Source organism: Lucilia cuprina, chromosome 4 (assembly GCF_022045245.1).
Source record: "Lucilia cuprina isolate Lc7/37 chromosome 4, ASM2204524v1, whole genome shotgun sequence".
NCBI classification, from domain to species: domain Eukaryota; kingdom Metazoa; phylum Arthropoda; class Insecta; order Diptera; family Calliphoridae; genus Lucilia; species Lucilia cuprina.
In genome coordinates, this window is record NC_060952.1 from 28,172,282 (window position 1) to 28,197,218 (window position 24,937).

General features: G+C 30.6%; 1 protein-coding gene across 4 annotated transcripts; it reads right to left on the minus strand.

Annotated features, from left to right (window-relative positions):
* Nucleotides 1-47: 47 nt before the first annotated feature.
* On the minus strand, nt 48-20,584 carry LOC111689927 (uncharacterized protein DDB_G0290685). 4 transcript variants are annotated; one of them, XM_046948270.1, is made up of 16 exons: nt 20,536-20,584; nt 19,668-19,880; nt 11,287-11,382; nt 9,254-10,842; nt 8,189-8,692; nt 7,499-8,002; nt 6,849-7,352; nt 6,152-6,655; nt 5,436-5,942; nt 4,710-5,204; nt 3,973-4,515; nt 3,108-3,773; nt 2,348-2,669; nt 2,116-2,288; nt 1,607-2,062; nt 48-1,535 (listed from the first exon to the last, which is right to left on the minus strand). In XM_046948270.1, exons 2-16 carry the CDS (start codon nt 19,726-19,728, stop codon nt 1,104-1,106), a joined length of 7,356 nt encoding a protein of 2,451 aa, XP_046804226.1. In that variant the 5' UTR covers nt 19,729-19,880; nt 20,536-20,584; the 3' UTR covers nt 48-1,103. The 4 variants fall into 4 exon arrangements, with proteins under 4 accessions (XP_046804226.1, XP_046804227.1, XP_023308167.2 ...); XM_046948271.1 differs by lacking the exon at nt 20,536-20,584 and adding an exon at nt 20,148-20,358; XM_023452399.2 differs by lacking the exons at nt 5,436-5,942; nt 6,152-6,655; nt 6,849-7,352; nt 7,499-8,002; nt 8,189-8,692 and having other exon boundaries at nt 20,536-20,572.
* Nucleotides 20,585-24,937: the final 4,353 nt, after the last annotated feature.

Genomic DNA, 24,937 nt, shown 5'->3' on the forward strand with positions numbered 1-24,937 from the left:
CTTACCTTTACACAATTCATCATCGTATTTTACATTAATTTATAACATTCGAGTTTTTAATATTTTATTTACTTAAATTTGCATTACAAATCCTTACAATTTTTACTTTGTTTTATCTAGAAAATGTTTTGACTCTTACATTTTCTACACAAGAAAAAAAACTACCTAAAAAATTTGATATACTAAATTATAATTTTAACATAGATTTTCTTATTTTTTTTAGAACGTCTTCACTGTTTTAGAATTTACTATACAATTACAGCTTATTAACTATGAAGAAAAAGGACGGTGACAAAGTTATATGGAAACGGAAATAGAATAGTTAGAAGCGGACATTTAAATTTGGACATGAATAAACATTAAAACATATATTTGGAAAGGAACGGGTTAGGAATTTTGGCAGGTTTCAAAGTGTGCACAGACAACTAAAATTTACAAATAAATTAAATGCTTTAAAATAAATATAATAATATTGTAGTTGCAGTAAATTTTTGAAAATCCAATGTTATCGTTATGACATATCGTGTAAGTTGTTTTTCATTAAGCAATTAATATAAACAAATTTATCGTCTTATTAGTGGTGTTTAAATTGGGTAGGAGAAGAAAAATTTTTAATCGGACCTATTTGTTAATTTTCATATAACTTAAAATATTGGGTTAGTGCTAATTCGTTTTGCTATTTTCTGTGTGTGTATTTTTAAATTAATTTAATATTTTATTATTATTTTTTTATTATATCTGAAAGGCATTACGATGTTAATAAAAGTAATTTCTTGAAAACTCTCTAATGGTCAAGTTTGATGTAATACAAGCGATTACAAGTAAGTGCTTGTAAAGATGACCAATACCTCTTTCTCTCTTTTGTTTGACTGCAGATGATATTTAAAGTTTTTCAAAAAAGTTTATATTGTCTAATATACTCTCTCACTCTCTTAAAATAATAATAAGTTTTTTATTTAAATTGCGCTCTTTTCCTGTCTTGTGTAGTTAAACCATTAACTTCTAATTACATTTTGTCTTCGTTGTCTTTCGTTAAAGAGCGCATTGTGTTTTATTCATTAATGGCTTTTGAGTTTAATTGTTCTAACTTAAAGATGTTCAACTCAACTTTTGGTCTTTTTGTTTTTATCATCTTGAACTGGTGCGGCGTTGTTGGAAGATGATTCCTTATTTTCAGCCTTTACTACAGCAGTTTCGACCATTTTCTTATATTTGCCAGACAAATCGGGTAAATCATAGGAAATGGCTACATCCAGCTTAGTAATGGGACAGCCGCGGAAGTAGGAACAGGTCTCGGCTAACTTCTTGAATTCGTACAGGGGATTCAGACGGAAGAAGTCGCGATAAACCTCAGGATCGGGCAAGTCGTAACGTGAGATATTTGTAAGAGTTGATAAACCTTCATAGATGTGATAGTTTTGTGGATTTTCAATAATGTTATCAGCAATTCGTTTCTTGTTGCCAAACAAAGTTTTATGATTATAGAAGGTATTTAAGTAGCAGTCAACCATTTTAGCATGATTACGGACGCGAACCTGTTAATTATAAAAAATGCATATTAGACAATTAAAAAATTCCATTCATATTATTATTTAATTTTACTTACAGCAAAACGACGCGCACTTGCAATTTTATTTTCAATTCTTTTATCGACTGCGGTACGCAAGTCTCTGAGAAAAGCTCTTTCTTGTGCCAATAATAGTCGAGCTGGAGAACCCTCTTGATAGGGATGAGACCACAAAGAAGTCGTGTATACTAATGGCGGTTGAGCGGAAGACATTAAGGGAGAAATATTCCAAATCAATGCACTTTGTACGCGCAATAATTCCTCAGGTTTTACAGTATCGGCCTTGTTCAAAATAATACGTGTTTGGTATTCACGACCTTTCAATTGATCCAAGATTGCTTCAGTCTCTGGACCAACGTCAAGTTTGGCTGGGTCATATACCAAGAAAATAATATCAGCACGATCAATAAACCATTGGCAGGCATCATTGAAGGGGAACAAACGTGAAACTTGTTTACGTACTTCCAAAATACCGGGAATTTCGACAATGTTAACCTGAAGTAAATTTAGAATTTTATTATTAGCAACACTATCGCATTCACAATTACCTTTTCCAATAGTTTGTTGGGCATTTTTAGGCCGCGCAAACGGTCTTCTAAACCTTGACCGAATTTTTGCAATCCGGAGAAAGTATAGTCAGCTGCTAATTGGGTACCATCCAAAACTTCGGTCTCATTGCCCCACATCAAAATGTTGAAATAAGCAGGAGATGGTTCAGCACCTATTATATAATTTTGAAAGTTTTTATAATTATCAATAACATATCATATTTAAACTTACCGGTCCTTAGAGAGCTGGCTGTATATTCATTGTCAGTCAAATAATTAATTATTGATGATTTACCACCAGAATAAGGTCCCATAAACAATACCAATGGCTTGGAGAAAATTTCAGGATCTCCAAAGTGGCGATTACTCAAATCACGGTATTTATACAAAGTTTCCAATGGCTTAATAGCGTTTTCGTAAGTGCGTTTAATGTCGCGTAAAATAATTTCGGCCACATTATCAATAGCCTTTTCGCGGGCATTTGATTCATCATCAAGTTGTAACAATTCATAAATATGACTACGACTTCTACGGTTTTCGGGGATTTCACCTTCCTAAAATGTTGATATAATTTAGTAAATAAATTTATTTTAATGGAATATATAAATTGTATATAAGAACTGAACAAATAAATATAACGAACAGAACTTGGACCATTGGGAAATGAGGGAAGGATCAATTGAGAAATTACCAATATTAATCGATTAAATCAGGTAAGTAATATAGTGCCGTAGATATGTCACCTGTGTTAGTACAACTTCTAATAATATTTGTTTCTGTATGAATAGATTTCAAAATATGAATTATTAAGAGACTGATACAAAAATAAAAGACCTCTACTGAAATGGCTATTTGCAATAAAAAATAACATTATTTGTGAGATCCTGGTTTGAAAAAGAAAAGTCAACGGTTTATGAGAGAATTATATGAAGGAAAATTGCAATTATTTTCCAATAAATTAATAAAGGAGGGGCTTTTCCAGAAGAAAATACCTCATATTCATAGATATTGATGAGGTCATCTTCAGCATTTGGTATACCATCGCCATCGATATCATCATCTTCGTCATTGGCTGTGCCGTCACCATCGACATCATCATCATGTTCATTTGGAATGCCGTCACCATCTAAATCATTATCATTGACGTTATGAACACCATCACCATCGATATCGGTGTCGGCAACATTCAACAATCCATCACCATCTAAGTCAGCATCGGCAACATTCAAAACACCGTCGCCATCGAGATCTGTATCGACAACATTTGGTACACCATCGCCATCTAAATCAGCGTCATCAATATTTAACACTCCGTCGCCATCTAAATCACTATCGTTAATATTATGCACACCATCACCATCAATATCATGATCAATGACATTAGGGACGCCATCACCATCTAAATCATCATCGATAATATTTGCAACACCATCACCATCTAAATCAGAATCATGTATGTTTAATACACCATCGCCATCCATATCGGGATCATTTTCGTTTGGTATAACATCACCATCGATATCATCATCATCGATATTTAAAATACCATCACCATCCATGTCTTCGTCGTCTTCATTGGGAATAACATCACCATCGATGTCACTGTCTTGCTCATTAGGAATGCCATCACCATCTAAATCGACAAGTTGAGGCAAGTCCTAACAAAATAACATTATGAAAATATGAACTATTTTTACAGACAACATTTCGAATCGTGAGCATTTCTTTTAAGCAGAAAAGACCCCAGATTCTTTGGCTCATTTTTTTTAATAGACTTAACATAAGCAAGAAACATTTAATTTTTGAACCGACATAAACACAGACCAAAGTTACTGAGGACTTTTCTGATTAAAATACCTCCGACTCGTGTTGGTCGTCATCCTGGTGATTTGGAATTCCATCGCCATCAACATCGCTATCAGCATTATTAGATATGCCGTCACCATCAATATCATGATCTTTGTCATTAGGAATACCGTCACCGTCAATATCTTTGTCTTTATGATTTGGAATACCATCACCATCAATATCATCATCTTTGTCGTTGGGAATTCCATCTCCATCTAAATCATTGTCATGAATATTATGAATGCCATCACCATCTATATCGTGATCTTCAGTATTTGGGACTCCATCACCATCAAGGTCATGATCGTCAATATTTGGTACACCATCACCATCTAAATCACTATCGTGGATATTTAATATGCCATCACCATCCATATCTGGATCTCTTTCGTTTGGAATAACATCCCCGTCCATATCTTTATCGTGAATATTTAAGATACCGTCTCCATCCATATCTTCATCCTGTTCATTCACAATTATGTCACCATCAATATCATCATCTTCTTCATTTGGAATGCCATCACCATCTACATCTACCCGTTTTGGTTCTGCCTAATAAATTAACGTTTTGAATGTATAAGTTTATTCTACCGTAATAATGTTTCGAACGAATCTCTGATTATTTTTTAAAAATTCTCACACTCTTTTGTATTGGAATAATGTGTCGTATTATGTAGAAATTCAACCGTTTCCCTACACAATAATCCAATATTTAAAGAGATGAGAACATACGATTTTAAAAATACCTCAGATCCGTCGTCATCATGATTTAGAATACCATCACCATCGACATCATCGTCTTCATGATTGACAGTACCATCACCATCAATATCATTATCTTTATGATTTGGAATGCCATCACCATCGATATCATCGTCCTGGTCATTTGGAATGCCATCGCCATCTAAATCATTATCATGAACATTATGAACGCCATCTCCATCAATATCGGTATCATGGACATTCTTCACACCATCACCATCGATATCGTCATCGATAACATTTGCTATGCCGTCCCCATCTAAATCACTGTCGTGAATATTTAAAACACCGTCTCCATCCATATCCACATCTTTTTCGTTTGGTATCACATCTCCATCAATATCATCATCGTGAATATTTAAAATACCATCCCCATCCATATCTTCATCCTGTTCATTTGGTATTACATCACCATCTATATCCTCATCCTGTTCATTGGGAATGCCGTCCCCATCTAGATCAATATGTTTAGGCGGGGCCTGATATGAAACACGAAATCATGATCTCCTTTTATCCAAAAGGTAGGATAACAAGAAATAATTTTAAGTCGAAAAGACCCTAGATTCTTTGTTTTTCTATACGAAAGTCTATTTACTATAAAAAAAGAACTTCTATTTCAATATCTTTTTTTATAGAGAAGACTACAAACAGTGCAAACAAATTTTTTAAGAAAATCCAAAGATTTTAAGGACCTTTCATTAATAAAATACCTCAGATACATGTTTAATATTATCTTGATGATTCGGAATACCATCACCATCGATATCATCATCTTCATGATTTGAAATATTATCACTATCAATATCGTTATCATTAGTATTAAGAATACCATCGCCATCAATATCTGCATCCTGATCATTATGTATGCCATCACCATCTAAATCAGTGTCATTTATATTGTGTACACCATCACCATCAATGTCCGGATCGTGAATATTTTTAATACCATCTCCGTCTAAATCATCATCATGGATATTAAGAACGCCATCACCGTCTAAATCTGAATCGTGAATATTTAAAACTCCATCGCCATCCATATCATGATCTTTTTCGTTTGGTATAACATCACCGTCAATGTCATCGTCATGTATATTAAGGATTCCATCTCCATCAATATCATCGTCTTGTTCATTGGGTTTTTTATCACCATCAATATCTTCATCATCTTCATTGGGGATGCCGTCGCCGTCCAAATCAATAATCACCTTAGGCAAAGCCTATTAAATTAACATTATGGAAATATGAACTATTTTTACCCAACAAATTAACAACCGTCAGAATGTTTTTTATGGAAAAGACCCCTGATTCTTTGAGATTTATTATAAATGTTTCATCAAATAGTTTTCTGCTTCAGAGTTACGTGTCTTAAAACGTGGTTTCGGAATAAAATTCCAAAGATTCTGGGGACTTTTCCCAAATAAAATACCTCCCGTTTCGACCTAACAGCCTCTCTGTGATTAGGAATACCATCACCATCAATATCATTGTCTTCTACATTAGAAATACCGTCTCCATCGATGTCATTATCACTACTATTCGGTGTACCATCACCATCGATATCATCGTCTTGATCATTTGGAATGCCATCGCCATCAAAGTCGTTATCATGGACATTATATACACCATCACCATCAATATCTGAATCAAGTATATTTATAACTCCATCACCATCTATATCATCGTCAATCACATTAGCTACCCCGTCACCATCTAAATCAGTGTCTTCGGTATTTAATACACCATCTCCATCCATATCTAAATCATGTTCATTTGGTATTACATCACCATCAATATCATCATCATGAATATTAAGAATCCCATCACCATCGATATCATCATCCTGATCATTAGGAATAATGTCGCCATCAATATCGGCATCTCGTTCATTGGGGATGCCATCACCATCCAAATCGATTTCCTTAGGCAAGGCCTAATAAAGTAACGTAATTAACATATCAACAATTTACACCGGAAGTTTAAAGAGTTTTTTAAACAGAAAATTCCCCAGATTCAAAGGATTTTCTACAAAGAAGTCTATATGACATAAATACGAACTTACGGTTTGCATACCTTTTTGTTATAGAAAATCCGAAGATTCTGAGGAAGTTTTCTGAATAAAATACCTCCACCTTGTGTTTATCATCATCTCTGTCATTAGGAATACCATCACCATCTACATCGTGATCTTTTAAATTGGAAATACCATCACTATCTATATCGATATCTTTTCTATTGGGGACGCCATCCCCATCAATGTCATCGTCATGATCATTTGAAATACCATCGCCATCTAAATCAGTATCATTCAAATTATGCACTCCATCGCCGTCGATATCAGAATCGTGGACATTTTTAACACCATCACCATCTATATCATCATCTAAAATATTTGCTATCCCATCACCATCTAAATCGCTATCATAAATATTTAAAACACCATCTCCATCCATATCAGAATCTTTTTCATTTGGTATTACATCTCCATCAATATCATCATCATGTACATTTAAAATGCCATCACCATCCATATCTTCATCTTGTTCGTTAGGAATAACATCGCCATCAATATCATCGTCTTCCTCATTAGGAATGCCATCGCCATCCAAATCAATTTTTTTAGGCATCGCCTAATAAATTAATATTATGGAAACATAAAAATTTTTAAACAGAAAGAACCTCAGATTCTTAAGATTTTTCTCATAATTTCATTTTTTGTTTTTTTTAATTAATAAAAAGATCATAAGATTCTGAGGAAGTTTTCTGATTAAAATACCTTAGAATTTGATATGTTCTGATCTTTATCATTGGGAATTCCATCACCATCTACATCATGATCTTCGTGATTTGAAATTCCATCACCATCTATATCTTCATCCTTATGGTTGGGAATACCATCTCCGTCTATATCTTCGTCATGTTCATTTGGAATACCATCACCATCTAAATCGTTATCCTGCGTATTGTGCACACCATCGCCATCGATGTCGTCATCATGAATATTCTTTACACCATCTCCATCTATATCATCGTCAATATTGTTAGCTATTCCATCGCCGTCTATATCGGAATCATGTATGTTTAAAATACCATCACCATCCATGTCTGGATCTTTTACATTTGGAATAATATCTCCATCAATGTCATCATCATTAATGTTTAAAATACCATCACCATCCATATCATCATCTTGTTCGTTAGGCTTAGAATCTCCATCTATATCTTCGTCTTCCTCATTTGGAATTCCATCACCATCTATATCAACGAATTTATGTACAGCCTAATAAAGTTATATTATATAAATATCGAATATTTTCGTTTTAAATGTGATGGATTATAGGTATTTTTAAACAAACGAGTCTCAGATATTTTGGGCTTTTTGTTTATTCGCAGCCGGTAAAGTATTTAAAAAAAATATTTGTACAACAATATCCAAAATATCTGAGAACTTTTTTGCATAAAATACCTCAAATTTATGATGATCATGGTCATGTTCGTTGAGAATTCCATCACCGTCAATATCGTTGTCTTCATGATTCGATAAACCATCACTGTCTATGTCTGTGTCCTTATGATTTGGTATTCCATCACCATCTATATCATCATCTTTTTCATTATGAATGCCATCTCCGTCTAAATCGTCATCATGAATATTGTGCACACCATCACCATCGATATCAGTGTCATGAATATTTTTAACGCCATCTCCATCTATATCATCATCTACTATATTTTCAACACCATCGCCGTCTAAATCTGTATCATGAATATTGAGTATACCATCGCCATCGATGTCGGGATCTTTTTCATTTGGTATTACATCGCCATCAATGTCATCATCATGAATGTTAAGTATTCCATCACCATCCATATCATCATCTTGTTCATTAGGTTTCGCATCTCCATCAATATCCTCATCGTCTTCATTAGGAATGCCATCGCCATCTAGATCGATATGCTTTGGTAAAGCCTAATAAAGCAATAATAGCGATTGTGCATTGTTTGATAGTTGTATTCAAATCTTAGAATACTTCAAGATAATATGTCTTCATATTTAGAGTGTTTTAAAATATTAAATAATTTTTAACCAAAATGTGTATTCCCGTTTAATGAACTTTGGATTTTCTAAGAATGGATCTACTGTCAATAATATTTGAATTTTCTTTATCCTATATTCATTAGAAATGTTTTAAGTATATCGGGATGTATATCTACATAAATAATTTTACTATTGAATTATGTAAATGTTTATGTTTTGACCAGATTTGTTATTAATAAATTGTCATACGCAAACCTGATATTTCATATAAAATATAATATACAAATCCTCACCTTTTTGTAATCAACTTTAGATTACAAAATGTAGACATACTTATTTATATGAATGTACATATTAACTAACACTTATGTTTAACAGGTGTAAAAAATTAGCAAATAAAGATTCCTAAATCCTGAGAAAAGTTCTAAGGAAATTACTTGTTGTCTTTCACATTAAAACATATACTTAGTAATAGTATTAAAATAATCTTACCCATAACAATTCATCTTCAGGTTTAATATCTTCTTCATCAGCTTCGGTTTTGCTTTCCTTATCATCCGACTCACCATCACTGTCATCATGTTCATTAGGCAAACCATCACCATCGCGATCAGCATCGTTTTCGTTAAGAATACCATCGCCATCAATGTCATTATCTTCGTGATTAGGTATACCATCACCATCGATATCATCATCCTTTTCATTTGGTATTCCATCACCATCCTTATCAGTATCTTCGTCATCAGGAATGCCATCATTGTCCATATCACTAACTGCTTCTACAGAGCGTTTTGAACGTTTAACTTCATCTTCTTCAACAACAGGCTCTGCACCAGGTTGAATATCAGCTGCTTCATGTTCATCGTCATCATGGACATTTGGAACACCATCACCATCAATATCCTTATCAAGAGTATTTGGCACTCCATCACCATCCATATCAGAGTCTAATTCATTAGGCAAAATATCACCGTCAATGTCACTGTCATCATCATTGGTTATACCGTCTTTATCAACATCCAAACTTTTTGGTTCATCTTCATTAGGCATGCCATCACCATCAATATCGTCGTCCTTGCTATTAGGAATACCATCACCATCGATATCGTCATCCTCGTTATTAGGAATACCATCACCATCGATATCGTTATCTTGGTCATTAGGAATACCATCGCCATCAATGTCATTGTCTTCATCATTGGGTATACCATCACCATCAATATCATTATCTTGATCATTGGGAATACCATCACCATCAATATCATTATCTTGATCATTGGGAATGCCATCACCATCCATGTCATCGTCTTCGGTGTTGGGAATACCGTCACCATCCATATCATTGTCGTCAACATTGGGAATACCGTCACCATCCATATCATCGTCTTCGTGATTAGGAATACCATCACCATCAATATCATCATCTTCACTATTAGGTATACCATCGCCATCAATATCATCATCTTGATCATTGGGAATACCATCACCATCCATGTCGTCATCCTGATCATTAGGGATACCATCACCATCCATGTCGTCATCTTCATCGTTGGGAATGCCATCACCATCTAAATCATGATCACTGACATTATGGACGCCATCTCCATCAATATCGCCATCGATAATATTAGGTACACCATCACCATCCAAATCAGCATCAATAGCATTTGGCACACCATCACCATCCAAATCGGTGTCATGGATATTCAAGACTCCATCACCATCAATGTCAAGATCTTTTTCATTTGGAATCACATCTCCATCAATATCATCATCTTGGGTATTTGGAACACCATCGCCATCCATATCATCATCTTCTTCATTGGGTATCACATCTCCATCGATATCACTGTCTTTCTCATTGGGTATGCCATCGCCATCGACATCAATTTCCTTATGCTCGGCAGTTGGTTCTTCATTAGAATCTACATCATTAACTTCGACAGTTTCTTTTTCATCATGAACAGGTTGATCTCCCAGCATTTCACCGGACGCTCCATCATCGTCAGTATCATGTTTATCGGTATCTTTAATCGTTTTTTCTTCACCGGAAGTCGTATCTGGACTAGGAACTAATTCTTCTATGAATTTAAAAGAAAATTAAAGTTAGACAAAGTAGAAAAATATACAGATGTACTACGTATATATGTTTTGCCAATATATAGTAAAAAAGTCATCAATATTTGACACAAAATGGCGCCTAACGGAAATGTTCATATCAGTCTTATTTATACCAGGATGATATTAGCTTTAGACTTTTTAAAACTTATTAACAAATTTGACATTAAAAATTAAATAAATAAATTAAATAAACAACTTGCATAAGTATTCATAAAATATAATATTTAGCATTGAACGAAAAAGATTTTGAGTTAAAATTTGAATACTTGCCAAATTTATGTATGTAAATTTATTTATTCTTAAAAAATGATAAACTAAAATATGTATACATATGTATATGTTTAACTATGTGTATAACTTGATGTACGTCTAAAATAAAGTATATTTTGTCAGACAACAATTACCTTTTTCATCACCTGTCTTCAACTCGTTAATGGCCTTTTCAATGTAAGGACGACATTCGGATTCTGTGGGTCCAACATCAGAGCTAGCATACACATCTAATGAAATAAATATACAAGATTATATATTTTAATTTTAACAAATAATAATAAAATTTAAGAAACTACTGAAGTTGTGTTTGAACTATTGCAAATGCGACAATCGAATGATTAATTTTCTATTTTCTGTGAGTAATATACTTATACTTTTTTTGCTTATGCACTGATTTTTAATCGATTTATTAACAATAAACCTTTTCTTTAAAAAAATGTGGACCGGCACTCTTGATACAGATATTGAATTTAATCACTACGTTTGTATTTATAAAAAAGTTTTGAACGTTAATGTTATTTCTCTGAAGTACGTTATATTTTAACTAGATTTTAAGAAGTATTTATTTTACCGCCTGCAACTATGGCCTTTTTTCTCTTAATAAATATCCTAATTGCCTTTTTAATTTTGTACTTTTTATACATTTCCATGGACTGAAGACAGCATTACAAAATTTGATATATGGCCTTTCATTTCGATTTACAATTATTATTTGTTTGGACAATATTTTCAACTTCAAACTCAGGTAAGATCCAAACAATTTTTTTCATAAAATGTGTTTATGTGCGAAAGTTTTTTTACTTTCTCCAAGGTTTAAAAAGGTCACATGCAACATGTCGTGTACGAGAATAGGGCATGGCTAACCATATTATACATCCGTGATTATGTAAAGAATTATAATTATTTTGTACAACTTTATCGTGATAAATACTAGAGTTTATCATACCTGTCACAGAATTCCATTCCATTCGAAAGTGGAATTAATTCCGTATTTTTGCTTCTTAAGAAAAAAATAAGAGAAAAATTCTTTCGTTATGAAACCACTTTAAGTTTTACAAGTGGAATTGAAATTTCTTAAAGTTTCAAAACAAAAACTTTTACTAAAATACGAAAAAGGTTTTGATAAGCTACACAAAATAAAGTTGGAAAATATTAATATAATTTTATGTTTTTGGGAACTAACCACAAAATTCGGAATTTGGAAAAGCTAAACCAAAATCAATCGGAATAATAATACGGAATTAAAACCATTCCTATTAAAATGTATAACATACCTGTATATGTGAACTATTGACTTTGAAGTTACTTTCTAAAGGTGGCTTTGTATGGGGGCTAGTGTCACATGAGGCTTGATCATTACGAAAGTCGGACTTATATAAAACTTTACGTTTTTCCTCTTTTGCAGAAATAGTAACACACATTATTATGAACTCCAAAGTTTAATGTGAAGGGTTACAGATGTATGAGAGCAACAATTTCAACCAATAGGCTTTGAAGAGCCAGTGCCAAGTTTTATCAAATGATCTTGAAAACTGCAACCGATAAGGTGTGTACAAGGTTTACATTACTATACTGCCGGACGGACGTAGAGACAGACGGACATAGAAACACGTGAAATAGAGGTCTGTCTGTATGTTGAATGCAAAACAGAGTCTGAATCTTCTAGCTTCCTTGATTCCCCTATATATAGCTTAATAAAAAAGTGTCGTTTTATTGTTTAAAATGATCCACGACAGACAGAGGCTTACAATTATATTCGTACGAAAAAAAAATTAACTCCCTATTTTTAGCTATATACATATATACATTAGGGTGGCCCCGTTTGTATTGGGGGAAATTAAGGTGTCGATGTTCCCGACTAAAATTAAAGTTTAATTGATTACAAAACTTTTAACTTCTATTATTAGGTACAAACATATGTATATCAGGGTGACCCCGTTTGCATTGGAGGAATATAAGGTATCGATGTTCTCAACTAAAATTAAAGTTTAATTGATTAGAAGATAGCGTTTCTCAAAATGTTTGTTTTGGGGTCAATATTTAGCAAGTTGGATCAAAGGATAAAAAGGTCCTTTTTTGAGGTTTTCATAATTTTTTTTCATATTTCTTTCAAAGAAAATTTATAAAATTTTGGTATCTTTAGAAGGGGCCTTGGGAAACGCTATCAATGGTATATTAGAAATTTTAGTGTAACAGTCTCCCAAAGACCTTTCATATGATACTAAATTTGCATATGGTTTATTTGCCAACAAAAATCATAAAAGCCTTAAAAAAGGACCTTTTTATCCATTCTTCCAGCTCACCAAATACTGAGGTTAGGACAAAACTGTTTAAAAAAGGTAACTTAGAATATACAAGATTTTCATTTTTTGTGGGAACTCTTCAAAGCCTATTGGTTGAAATTGTTGCTCTCATACATCTGTAATCCTTCACATTAAACTTTGGAGTTCATAATAATGTGTGTTACTATTTTCGGGCTACCCTAATGTACATATCTAAGTTCTTAATTGTAAGAGAGCATGTTATGTTTTTACAACCAATGTCAACACCAGGTTAAAGCCCAATTATTAACAAACAAAACTATGATAGAATTGCAAGCTCAAAAGGATAACATCTCTTGAAAACATATTTTTAATTTTGTTTTCATTAAAAAAATAAGTTGTTGCAATAATTGTTTATATCTGTTGCCAACTTGACATTAATATTTCTAACTACTAATTTATAATTTTATTTATAAAGATATGAGTTAAAATACTTAAACATTTGTATGAGTGTGTGTGTGTATAGAAATAAAATTTTTGTTTATAAATTTCTACTTATTAAACAAAAAAAAAACATAAAACGATATATATAAATTGGCTAAATGCCACTTTTACTTCCTACACATTTTTTTTACTCAATGTTCTTTCTTATTCATAGACTTTTTCTTATTTTTGTTCTAAATTCATATATTATATGAATATAGTTTTTATTTTCTTTATTTTTTTTATAATTTAATAATATTTGTTGAGGTCACTTCATTTCATTTAAATTTTTTTAATATTTAAGTTTATGTTTTTAATTACGTCATTATTATTATAATATTGTTACATATTTAATTTAAAATTAATAATTTATAATAAACATCAAATACTTTTAATAATTGTTTACACCATTTGTTCATAATTAATTATATGTTTGTGTTGATTTGAAAACATTTAGAAGATTTGCATATCCAAATTATATTTATTTTTATTTTTGTACAATATTTCTCTGGTTTTATATATAAACTGAGCACTGCAGTCTGCAATAGTACTTTTAAACATTTCTCTTTGAGTGAGTTCGATCTCTAAAAACGATTGAGTGAAAAAATATGATTTGAGCATTTAGTTAAGTATAAATTTTGAGCAAATAGTATTGTATATTTAAACTATTGCAATGTTAAAAAGTAAAAAGAAATGCGTTTTCCATCGAAATTTAAATGTAAAAACGGATATGAAAAAGTGAACTTAAAAACATTTAAAAAAATATGGTTTATTTTTCATAATAAAGCATTTATCTTGAAAATTACCTTGATTCCAATTTATTTAAGAAATTTATTGGCGAAAAACTTATTTTCTAAAAGAGGCTATATAGGGGGATAGGAGCAAATGTGGACCGATACCGATAAAATAAGCTGGACAGATTTGTATTTATATGATTTTTATATAATATTTGTCTGTGCTAAATTTAATTGCAATAACAGTGCTAATAAATGAATTGCGGATATTCAAGTCACTTTTTGAAGGAACTTCGTTTAGGGGCTAGGGTCAAATGAAGTCCGATCATTTCGAAATTTGGCAAGGTCATCAAGGCTTGTATAAAACTTAGATGTGCGAACTTTAATCAAGATACATTTATATTATACATAGTTATGAGCTCAAAAGCCCTTTTCCGAACTGAACTGAACCCCCCAGTTGTATGAGGGCTGGGTGAAATAATGGACCGATTTTAACAATTTTCAATAGGCTTTGTCCTTACAAACGTGTATTTCAGATTTCATCAAATTATCTTAAAAATTGTGACCTATACTTTGATAACAACGAATACATGGACACACGGATGGTTGGCCGGACGGACATCGTTAAATCAACTCAGAAAGTGATTCTGAGTCGATCGGTATACTTTAAGGTGTTAAGGTATAGTACTAATATTTTATTACGTTACAAAACATCAGCACAATCGCATAATACCCATCCCACGTGTAGGGTATAAAAATACACTTTTTGATAAATTAACATGTATTTTACAAACTTACTTAAAAATTTATTAAAATAAGTCACCAATAGTATGAGTTACATTATACTATTGGTGGTAAAATCGGATTTTGTATATATATTTCTCAAACTATTCCAAAAAATAATATCGATTTGTCAAAACGAAGTAATAATTTTCGATTAAATAAAAAAATTTAGTGTTATATCCCAAAATAGCTATATAAGGAATTATTTGAAAGATCTTTAAATAAAAAATCACTTTTCTACACTTCATAGAAAACAAATTCACCAGTGAAATATACTTACACTACATTACTTTGATCTTATTTATGTATATTTTAACTTTAATCAATACACAGACGGAAAAAAGCCTTTTTTAAATTGTACACGCCTGTTACCAAATTGACACCAAAGTGTTTATAATGTTCCCATAACACCCGTTGCCAAAATTTATACTTATGTACGATACGTATACACATTTACACAACGGATTGTATTAGTTTCGGTACTTTTCTTCCGGGTTTTTAATTCGGTGTATTATAAACAATTTGTATTTGTTATAATGATCCCGGCCTATTTAAACTCACACGAGAAAGTCAATCGCCACTCTATAGATTTCAAAGATGCAGTCAGAATGCTAGACACGGCAAAGAACATTTTTGCTTCAGTTTATTTTGTAGATGTCTACTCTCTGATTACTTGGGGTCTGTAATGTGACAACAATCTTCACTCCTGCTTAGAAAGGAAGCCATTTACAACTGTCTTCACTTACGTTTAAAAAATTTTTATATTTTTATATTTATTTATAATAATATTATTTAAGTAAAATTTGTTGTATTCTATAATACAACAGTTTTACTTTTTTTACTAAAAACTTCCAAAAAAAGAGCATAAGAATTACTTCTTGAGAATGACTTCAGATGTAGTAAATTTGCATTCAAATAAAAAGGACATCTCTTCTATGACAAGACTGTGTTAAAATTATCACTTCCTTAGGTTTTTTTCTGTACTTCCTGAAGTACATTCTAATAATTTTTCGCTTCTTTGTTGGGTACGAATGAATGTATCGAATTCTTCAAAGAGTATTAAGAAAAATATATATTTGTATATCCTTATACCATTGGATATAAGACGTTTCTAATAATAAAAATAGTAACGTTAAAAAGTTTTTCTTAGGAACATTTTTTTTGGCAGCTAGGGTCAAATAAAGCCTAATTATGAAATAAATTCTACATTATTTAAAAGAGTAAATAATTTGTCAAAACAAAAACAAATTTAGTACTTTATAAATACAATTGAAATTTGATATAAAACGAGCAAAATATATACTAAATTTCAACAAATTTCTTTAATCAAAAAACAAGATAATTGCACTTTTTCGTATAAATAACTAAAAACAAACAAATAAATAATTAAATATATACTATATATACTACATATAAATAAACATTAATGCAAACACTGAAAAATTAACGAAATGCAAATAAGATTGTTTATTAAATGATATACCCGTGTGTTTATACAAAAATAAATAAATGTTTATTTAAAAATATTTCAACATATTAAATGATAAATTGGCGTCTTATAAAATTTAGCATTTCCCACGGTATGCACTGAGAGAAACTTAAAAAACACAATTATTATACGATTACATTATTGGCTAATCGACATCAATAAACAAGAAGTGCTGAAATACAAAGAGATTTATAGAGATTAAGCATTAAATTATATTTTTTTTATTAAATATTTCGAAATATTCTAGAAATTTTTTTTTATAAAATTAAATAAATAAAATTTCATAAAAATGTACTTTAGTTATCTACGAAAAAAATATCTTTCAAAATATTCGTGTTTTGTTATAAATATTTTTTGAATTCTAAATTTAACAGACTACAACTGACAAGCAAAAACACATTTGATTTGTTTTAGTTTCATAAGTGTTTGATATACTATTAACAGTTATGGTGAAAATTATAGTAATATTTTTATTGATTTTTTTGCTACCAAAAATTAAAAAAATTATACAGGTGACTATTATGCAAATATTTATATTTCAATCTTATTTGACCACAGTTTAGACATAAGATCCAATTCCTGTTTTTAAGTTTTTTTAATTTTTGACTTTGAGTGCACCGAAAGGCGTCTGGTCTTAATCTCCCCATTGGCTAAATTGAATTTAAAGCTATGATACACGCTTGTCAGATCTTACAGCATTGGTAAACGTTTGAACTTTTAATTTTTGTTTTAAAACGTCTGGTCTGGTCTGGTCATCGTTTCCCAACTCGCTAAAATAATTGTATTTTAATAAACAATAAAATAAATTTGACTTAATGCTGTGATACACGATTGTCAGATCTTACAACATTGTCAATTGTATGAACTTTTAATTTTTGTTTTAAAACGTTGTTATAAAAAAGCATTTGTTACAATTTTACAAGACAAAAATTTTAAGTTGGCATATGTTTTTTTCACATTTTCTAGACAATTATTACAAGGGACAAATAAATAAATGTTACTTAAAGCATGGTTGTCAGATCTTACAGAGTTGGCAGAAAATTATTCAGAAAATGTCTATGAATCAATTATTGTTTTGTAACGATGCTATATAAAGCATTTGCAAGAAAAAAGTTGTAAGTTGACACAGTTGTTACACATTTTAGTAATAAAAATTAATGAATAACTTTCTCAAACAATTACAAAAAATAGTTTTTTTCGGAAATACTCAAAATTCGAAATATCACTAAATAAGCAATATTGACAACCATTTTAACTTTTTTATTTCGAAGTTTTTCGTTCCGAAAATATATATAAAGTTATATCAGGATTTCATTAGAATATATCACAAAATATGTGCAATATTGAAACATTTCTGTTAAAGGTATGTAAGACACATTTTTATAATTTTTTGTCTTTTCATCTAACAGTCCAGTTTCGAAACTTACACCTAGTTTTAAATTATATTGTACGATCCAATATCGAACTAAAGAGGAAACTTAAAGTGGGAGTTTCCTTATGTCCGTCCGTCTGTGTGTCCATATTTAAAGATAATTTGATGAAATTTGGCACAAACTATTTTTTTGAAATAGGTACATTGTTTTGCCTAGCCCTATACAACTGTTTCCCCAGAATGGGGCTTTTGGGTTCATACTTATGTAAAATACTCTAGTGTATAAAGAAAAATTGAAAATTCTTAGTTTTATAAAAGTTTAAATGACACTGTAGCTCTCATACAAAATCCCCTACGGAAAATAACTTGAAGGTCAAAGTTCACTTATAAATAGTAATAACATGACTAAATTCTATTTAAATAAATTTAAAGTATACGTAAATTTCTCTACCAAAAAAATTTAATAAGGATAGGCCTATATTTATTAAAATGATCCACATTTTTTACATACTAACTGGTATCTTATGGTTGGCCATGCCCGACTATACTTTCCTATTTGTTTGTATGGTTGCTTACAATATACAATGCTGCTAGAACCACTAATATTTTTAACACAGCTGTATCTTTATATTAAGTTTTATTTCTATAGTCGTGCAACATTTTCGCTAAATTTCAAAAAGAAGAGGGGTGAAATTGTCGTTGAGATTCCCTTTTTGCTAAGCGTTTTATTATTCTTTCACGTTTTTTTTTTCAATATTTTCGCAATACGCAAAGTGCTTTGCTATTCTGCTTTCTTTTTAAAGAACTTTAGTTGTCGCATCGGGGAGATGGGGTTTTCTTTTTCAATTTCACTTTATTATGTTCTTTCTTTTTGAGATCCACATTTAAATATTTTAAGATATTAACACAGGCACTCTTTTGACAGCGATCGGCCATGAGTGAAAAATTAGAAAAAAAAACTAGATACCAAAAACACATACAAAGAATATTTTTAAATATTAATTTTTGTATATAAATTTAAAAATTTCACTACGATTTTGTTCTTGTTATTCTTAGAATAATGTAGAGAAAAATATAAGAAGAAAAAAAATTAAACGAAAATTGCATAATAATTTTTGGCTTTCATAAGAAGAAAATTAAACGAAAATATTTTTGTTGGTAAAACGAACACACAAGGGTTTTGACAATATTTTTGTCATCTATTTCGTTCACTTTAAGAATAAAGATGTCTGTTTGCTGATGTTAATCATAATTGGTAGAATTATATAATAATTTATAAAAAAAAATAATAAATTAGCTTTTTATCTAGCAGACCAGAATATTTTTTTTTTGTTAATTATTTATTATTTTTTCTATTTAATTAAAAATAAACAATATTTTTTACACATACCAGTAGAAGAGACGGCAAATAATGTTAGTCCCAGTAGGAACCAAAACGTAATCCGCCCCATATCAATTTACAGTATAAATTCCAGTATCCTAGCACTCAGTTGCAGTTGTATTAATTATTTTTACTTTAAATCACCTCATAAATTATTTAATTATATTTTTTTCAAAAAAATATTTATTATTTAAAACTATTTTATTATTGCACTCTCGTATTCTGCATTTGGAAAATAAAATTAAAAAAATTTATTAAATGTTAAAAAATGCACTAAAAAAAATAAAATATAAATTAAGCGTTTAAAAACAACAAAATTATTATTATTTGTTAAAGAAACACTTAAAATAATTTAATTAATTTTTATTTTAAAATAAAAAAAAACATCACTAAATATGAAAAAATATTATAATTAATTATTAATAAATCACAAAAACTAATTTTTATATTTTTTAACGAGTATATTTCTGTTTAAAAATTTTTTCACACTTCGTTAATTGTTTCGTTTAAATATATATTTTTATTTCGTTAAATATTGTCGTTTTTTTTTCAAAAAAATATATAATATTTTTAAATTTCAGCTCAACAATCGTTTTATTGGGTAATCCTTTGGTGTCCCTTTTCAACGACTGTTGTTGCCAAAACTATATTTTTTAATGAATGAATATTATTTTTCTATTATATCAAAAATCTTTCTTAATTTTGGTTTTTCTTTTTTAAATTGTATATATGTATGATTGTAATTTTTTTTTCAAAATTTTTATTTTTTTATGTATATGTATAATATTTTTTTTAATATAAAAATATGAATAAGAATTCTTTTTTAAAAATAACACTAATAATTTATTATTTTCACAAAATAAATATATACGAGTACGAGTATACGAGTCGATCTCTCCCGGTCCAAAACCAATTCGTAACACAACAAGGAGATCCCACAAATTTACCTTGTGACCGCGAAAATTATTTGATTTTTTTTAATATCGAAATGTCGAAATAATTTTCACATAAAAATAATTTTCGTTTTTAGTTGAAGACAATTTTGTTTTGCTTTTGAGTGAGTTTTTTTTTTTTCTTTTTGGGTAGAGAGCATTTTGCACTCAAAACTGATCATACACATTTTTAAATGTGGTCATACTCACACACATTGGTTATGATGGCAGGAAATTTGTCATTTTATATTTGGGTTTATGAGTGAAAATGTTTTGTTTAGGGTGCATGCATAGAAAGTAGTACAGACAACTGTTGGTATAACGATTTAACGAATGTCAGACCCTTTCGTTAAATCGAAAAATTCGTTATATTGGAATTATTTATACCCTACACTACTATAGTGAGGAGGCTATTATAAGTTTGTGCTGATGTTTGTAACACCCAAAAATATTGCTCATACACTCATCTTAAAGCAATCCAATCGATTTAACAATGTTCTTTTGTACGTGTGTGTTGACCTCGCTCGGGTTTTAAACCATTTTCGGATTCACCATAGAATTAGTGTTAAATGACAAGAACTCGAAATAATAGTACAAATTGTTCAAAATAAAATTACATTCTGGAATTTTGATGAAACAATTGATCTAAGTCCATTTTGAATAAATTTTATGGTTCAGACTCACTTTCTTCATTCACATCTAACATATTCAGGTTTTTAAGATTTTAATAGCATTTTCGATGAAATTTACGAATATGAATGACTTCTTTTATTTTTACATTATTTATTGCTTATTAACTGATCAATTAAGTTTTTGACAGTCAAAAGCTGAATTTTTTGGGTATTTTTTCTTTTTATTCGTTATATTGAGTTAAAATTTTTTAAAGTTCGGTATATTAGGTAGGTAATGCTAAAAATGTTGATGTTCGTTATATCGTATTTTCGTTAAAGTAATATTCGTTATACAGGGATTTCCCTGTATTAGAAAAGAAAATATACGATGAGTATTTTTGATGTCATGTATAAAAGTACGAAAGTGTAGTCGGGACAGTCCGACTTAGCTTACCTTACAGCCTATCCATTGATGATAATTATATAAAATTTTTGTTATTTATAGTTCTCTACGAAAGTTTATACAAACTGATCCGCAATAGGCTTAAGTTTTGTTTATAGATAACGTGTCTTAACATCAAAAACAAAGTACAAGTAAAATTTTAACTCCAGCACTTTATCTGAAAACAACACATCAGGCACTGTTCTTTTACTTTGATCTGTCAGCATCAAATATAATTGTTATATTCGACTTAAATAAATTGTGGCCTCCGGTGGTTTAGTGTCTATTCTAGTCTGGTCTGATAGAAGGGAGGTCGTCGATTTGATTCCCATATATATTAAATTATTAAATTTTGTTTTTTAATTATATTATTTTTTTCTTTTTCCTCTTTTTTATATTTTGTATGAAATTTTTTCGGTTTTGATTTTTCCCCCGTGAATTCGCGCCTTTGAAAAAGTTATGAGCATTAACGTGATGTGATCCATCCGATGTGAACCATGACTACAACCAAATTTTCGGTTGCATAAATCTAATTTCAGCAACATTTTATCACGATTGCTGTTAATTAGCTAATTTATAATATTTTAAACTGTATTTCGAGGGGCCAATTGTATGGGTGCTAGGCAATATCATTGACCGATATTGCTCATTTTCAATAGCAAAAAAAAAACCTTACCAATAAACAATATTTATGCAAAATATAAACTGTCCAGCACTTCCTCCCCCGGGGGCATGTTACCTCCACCTTGTGGTTATTGCAATCCCGGGGAACAGAAGTGTTACTAACACTTCTAGTCGGCCGGAACTATAAATTGGTATTTACAGGCTATTGCCTGGCTTAGTCCTTGAATAGATTGAAAAGTGGTCGAACCAGAGTGCCACATAATTTGGTACTACGAGTGACCAGTTGCCCGCAGGACTATGTCCTGTCTGGTCAGTTGGTTGAGGTTGCTTCGGAATCCACGTAATGACTGTGGTTTAATACCCAAAATCGTGGGGCGAGAATGTTGGTTTAAGGACTGATATATCCTATACCTAATGGGTTGGATAATTATCTCTTCGAATAGGTCTGTGTACAAAGCAGCATATGCTGGATTCCTGAACCCGATCGGTATTTCTTACAGGTCGTGTAGTGGGACGCCGGTATATGCTGGGGAATTGTCAGGTTAGTATTCAATGAATGCCTGTCATCCCGTAGAGTGATCTTTGATGATCATGAGAATGGAACTGATGCAATAAATTGGTGAACGATTAGAAAGTCTTCATATATTGGTGATTAGTACTGATTTAGTATGCCTTTTTACGCTTCGGGGAAGTTCTTCGGTGCTGCTGCCATCTCAACAGAATATATTGATACATGCTAGGATACATGCTTAGGAATAGTACAAATTACAGAGCATGACTGAGGTAGATTGGGTTATACGAAATGGAGTTTATTTGAGGTTTATTATTGAGTTTATTGATGTGCTAACTGGAGTATGGTGCGAGGTTGTCACTGTCCTTTCTTTAATTTATCAGCGATTTTCCTACATGGCTGAGTGCGTTAGAGTTTACTCTAAGACATGCTCAACTTGTCATAAAGTGTCTTTGTGACTACTTATATAAAGACTTGTCAATTGAAATGATTTGTGTTTCGGACTACCAATTACGTTCCCTAGGTACTGTTGCCGAATCAATAGAAATATCTCAGTAATGTGATTGGGTGACATATTTGTCGGGGTTAGATTGAGCTTGCTCATGACACCTGACACCTTACCCAACGGGGCTACTATGACAAGAGTCTGGATAGCTCGAGTACTTGAGAAAAATGCACATATAATGGACCGGACATTAATATTCTTTTGTGGGTCATTACAATGTGTTACAAATAACAATGTGGTAAGATATATACACAGGGTCCATATAATATTAGCCGCGTAAATATATTATCTTAGTATTAACAAAAATCGAATAGGCCGTTAAATTTTGGAATTACCCATAATCAATTCTATTTTTCAGATTTTAGCAAATGCGTTCATTGCCTACACATCTTCTATAGATATTGTCGTCTTTGTACACTTGTTGCTCAAATTTTATAATTAGAAAATTATATATAAAATGGTTCTTGGTTTTTTCATCTAATGTGTGTAGACTCAGGCATAACATATTGTCCGCTAAGAAATATAACAGAAAAACAATCTGCGAGAATTTGAAATGAAAAGAGGCATTCAATTTTTTTTGTTTCGTTTTGTGTACGAAGAGGGCTACGAATACGAGTATATGATGACCGTTGCCAATTGTTAGACGTGTACTTTTCTTGATCGACGGTAAAAAATTAAGCGAAACAAAAACTTGCTCATGTCTACGTAGGTTCTTTTTTTGTAATTTCAATATTTTTAATCAAATAAAAACCAAAAACAAATTTACATTAATCTAAAAGATTTAAATAAAAGCAGAAAGAATAAAAAAAAAGAAAACGAAAAATTATGTTTTTAAATGCTATAGTACCAAATGATTTGTTTTATGCCACAAATGATTTAATTCTTCAGCATATGAAACGTCACATTAAATAAAGAAAAATATAGAAAAGAAAAAAATAATTTAAAATTTGGCAAAGAAACGAAAAATATACGTTATTTTCAATAAATTTTTTTTTAAACTAAAAAGAGATAAAAAAAAGCAAAAACGAAACTAAATACTGAAAATAGGAAAAAAAACTACAACAGCTGTTGAAGGGGCTATGAGTGGTCCGACGACTACACGATGAGTACAAAAATCAAAAGATACCAACAGAGAGCTAATTTCATAAAACATTTGCAAAAAATTAAAATTAAACACAATTCATTTTTCTGCAAGTAGAAAGTCGAAATTATTATTATTTTGTTTTTGTCAATATTGAAAAGGTTTATGTGATTTTTTCTTTAAAATAGTGTTAAAAGAACTTTTATTGTTTATATGTATAATTAAATTCATTATTAATGGCATAAAGCACAAAAATATTATTTATTTTTTGAAAAATATAAAATATGAACATAGATTTCTGATTTCATTTATATAGAAGAAAACCTTGAAGTCTGACATTTTCTTTTTGCTCGAATGAATTTAAAGAATTTTTTTCTTGCTTATTTTTTGTCGAAAACTTTTTATATTTATTATTATGCTAGTCGTATAATTTGTGACTGATTGTACGTATATGCATAAATTTCGAAAGGGATTATACCCTACATGACATTGAAAGTTTGTTGAAAGATTTTAAAAACATAAGTATATACATGTGTATACATCTGTTACCCATAGCGCCCATTAAAAATAAAA

Bases quoted from the DNA above. Each gene is read 5' to 3' on its own strand.
- LOC111689927 (XM_046948270.1), bottom strand. From the start codon at position 19,728: ATGGGGCGGATTACGTTTTGGTTCCTACTGGGACTAACATTATTTGCC. The intron at 8,693-9,253 runs GTAAGATTATTT...TTGCTTTATTAG, and splicing joins CTGAAGATGAATTGTTATGG to GCTTTACCAAAGCATATCGA. The intron at 3,774-3,972 runs GTATTTTAATCA...TTATTTTGTTAG, and splicing joins ACGACCAACACGAGTCGGAG to GACTTGCCTCAACTTGTCGA.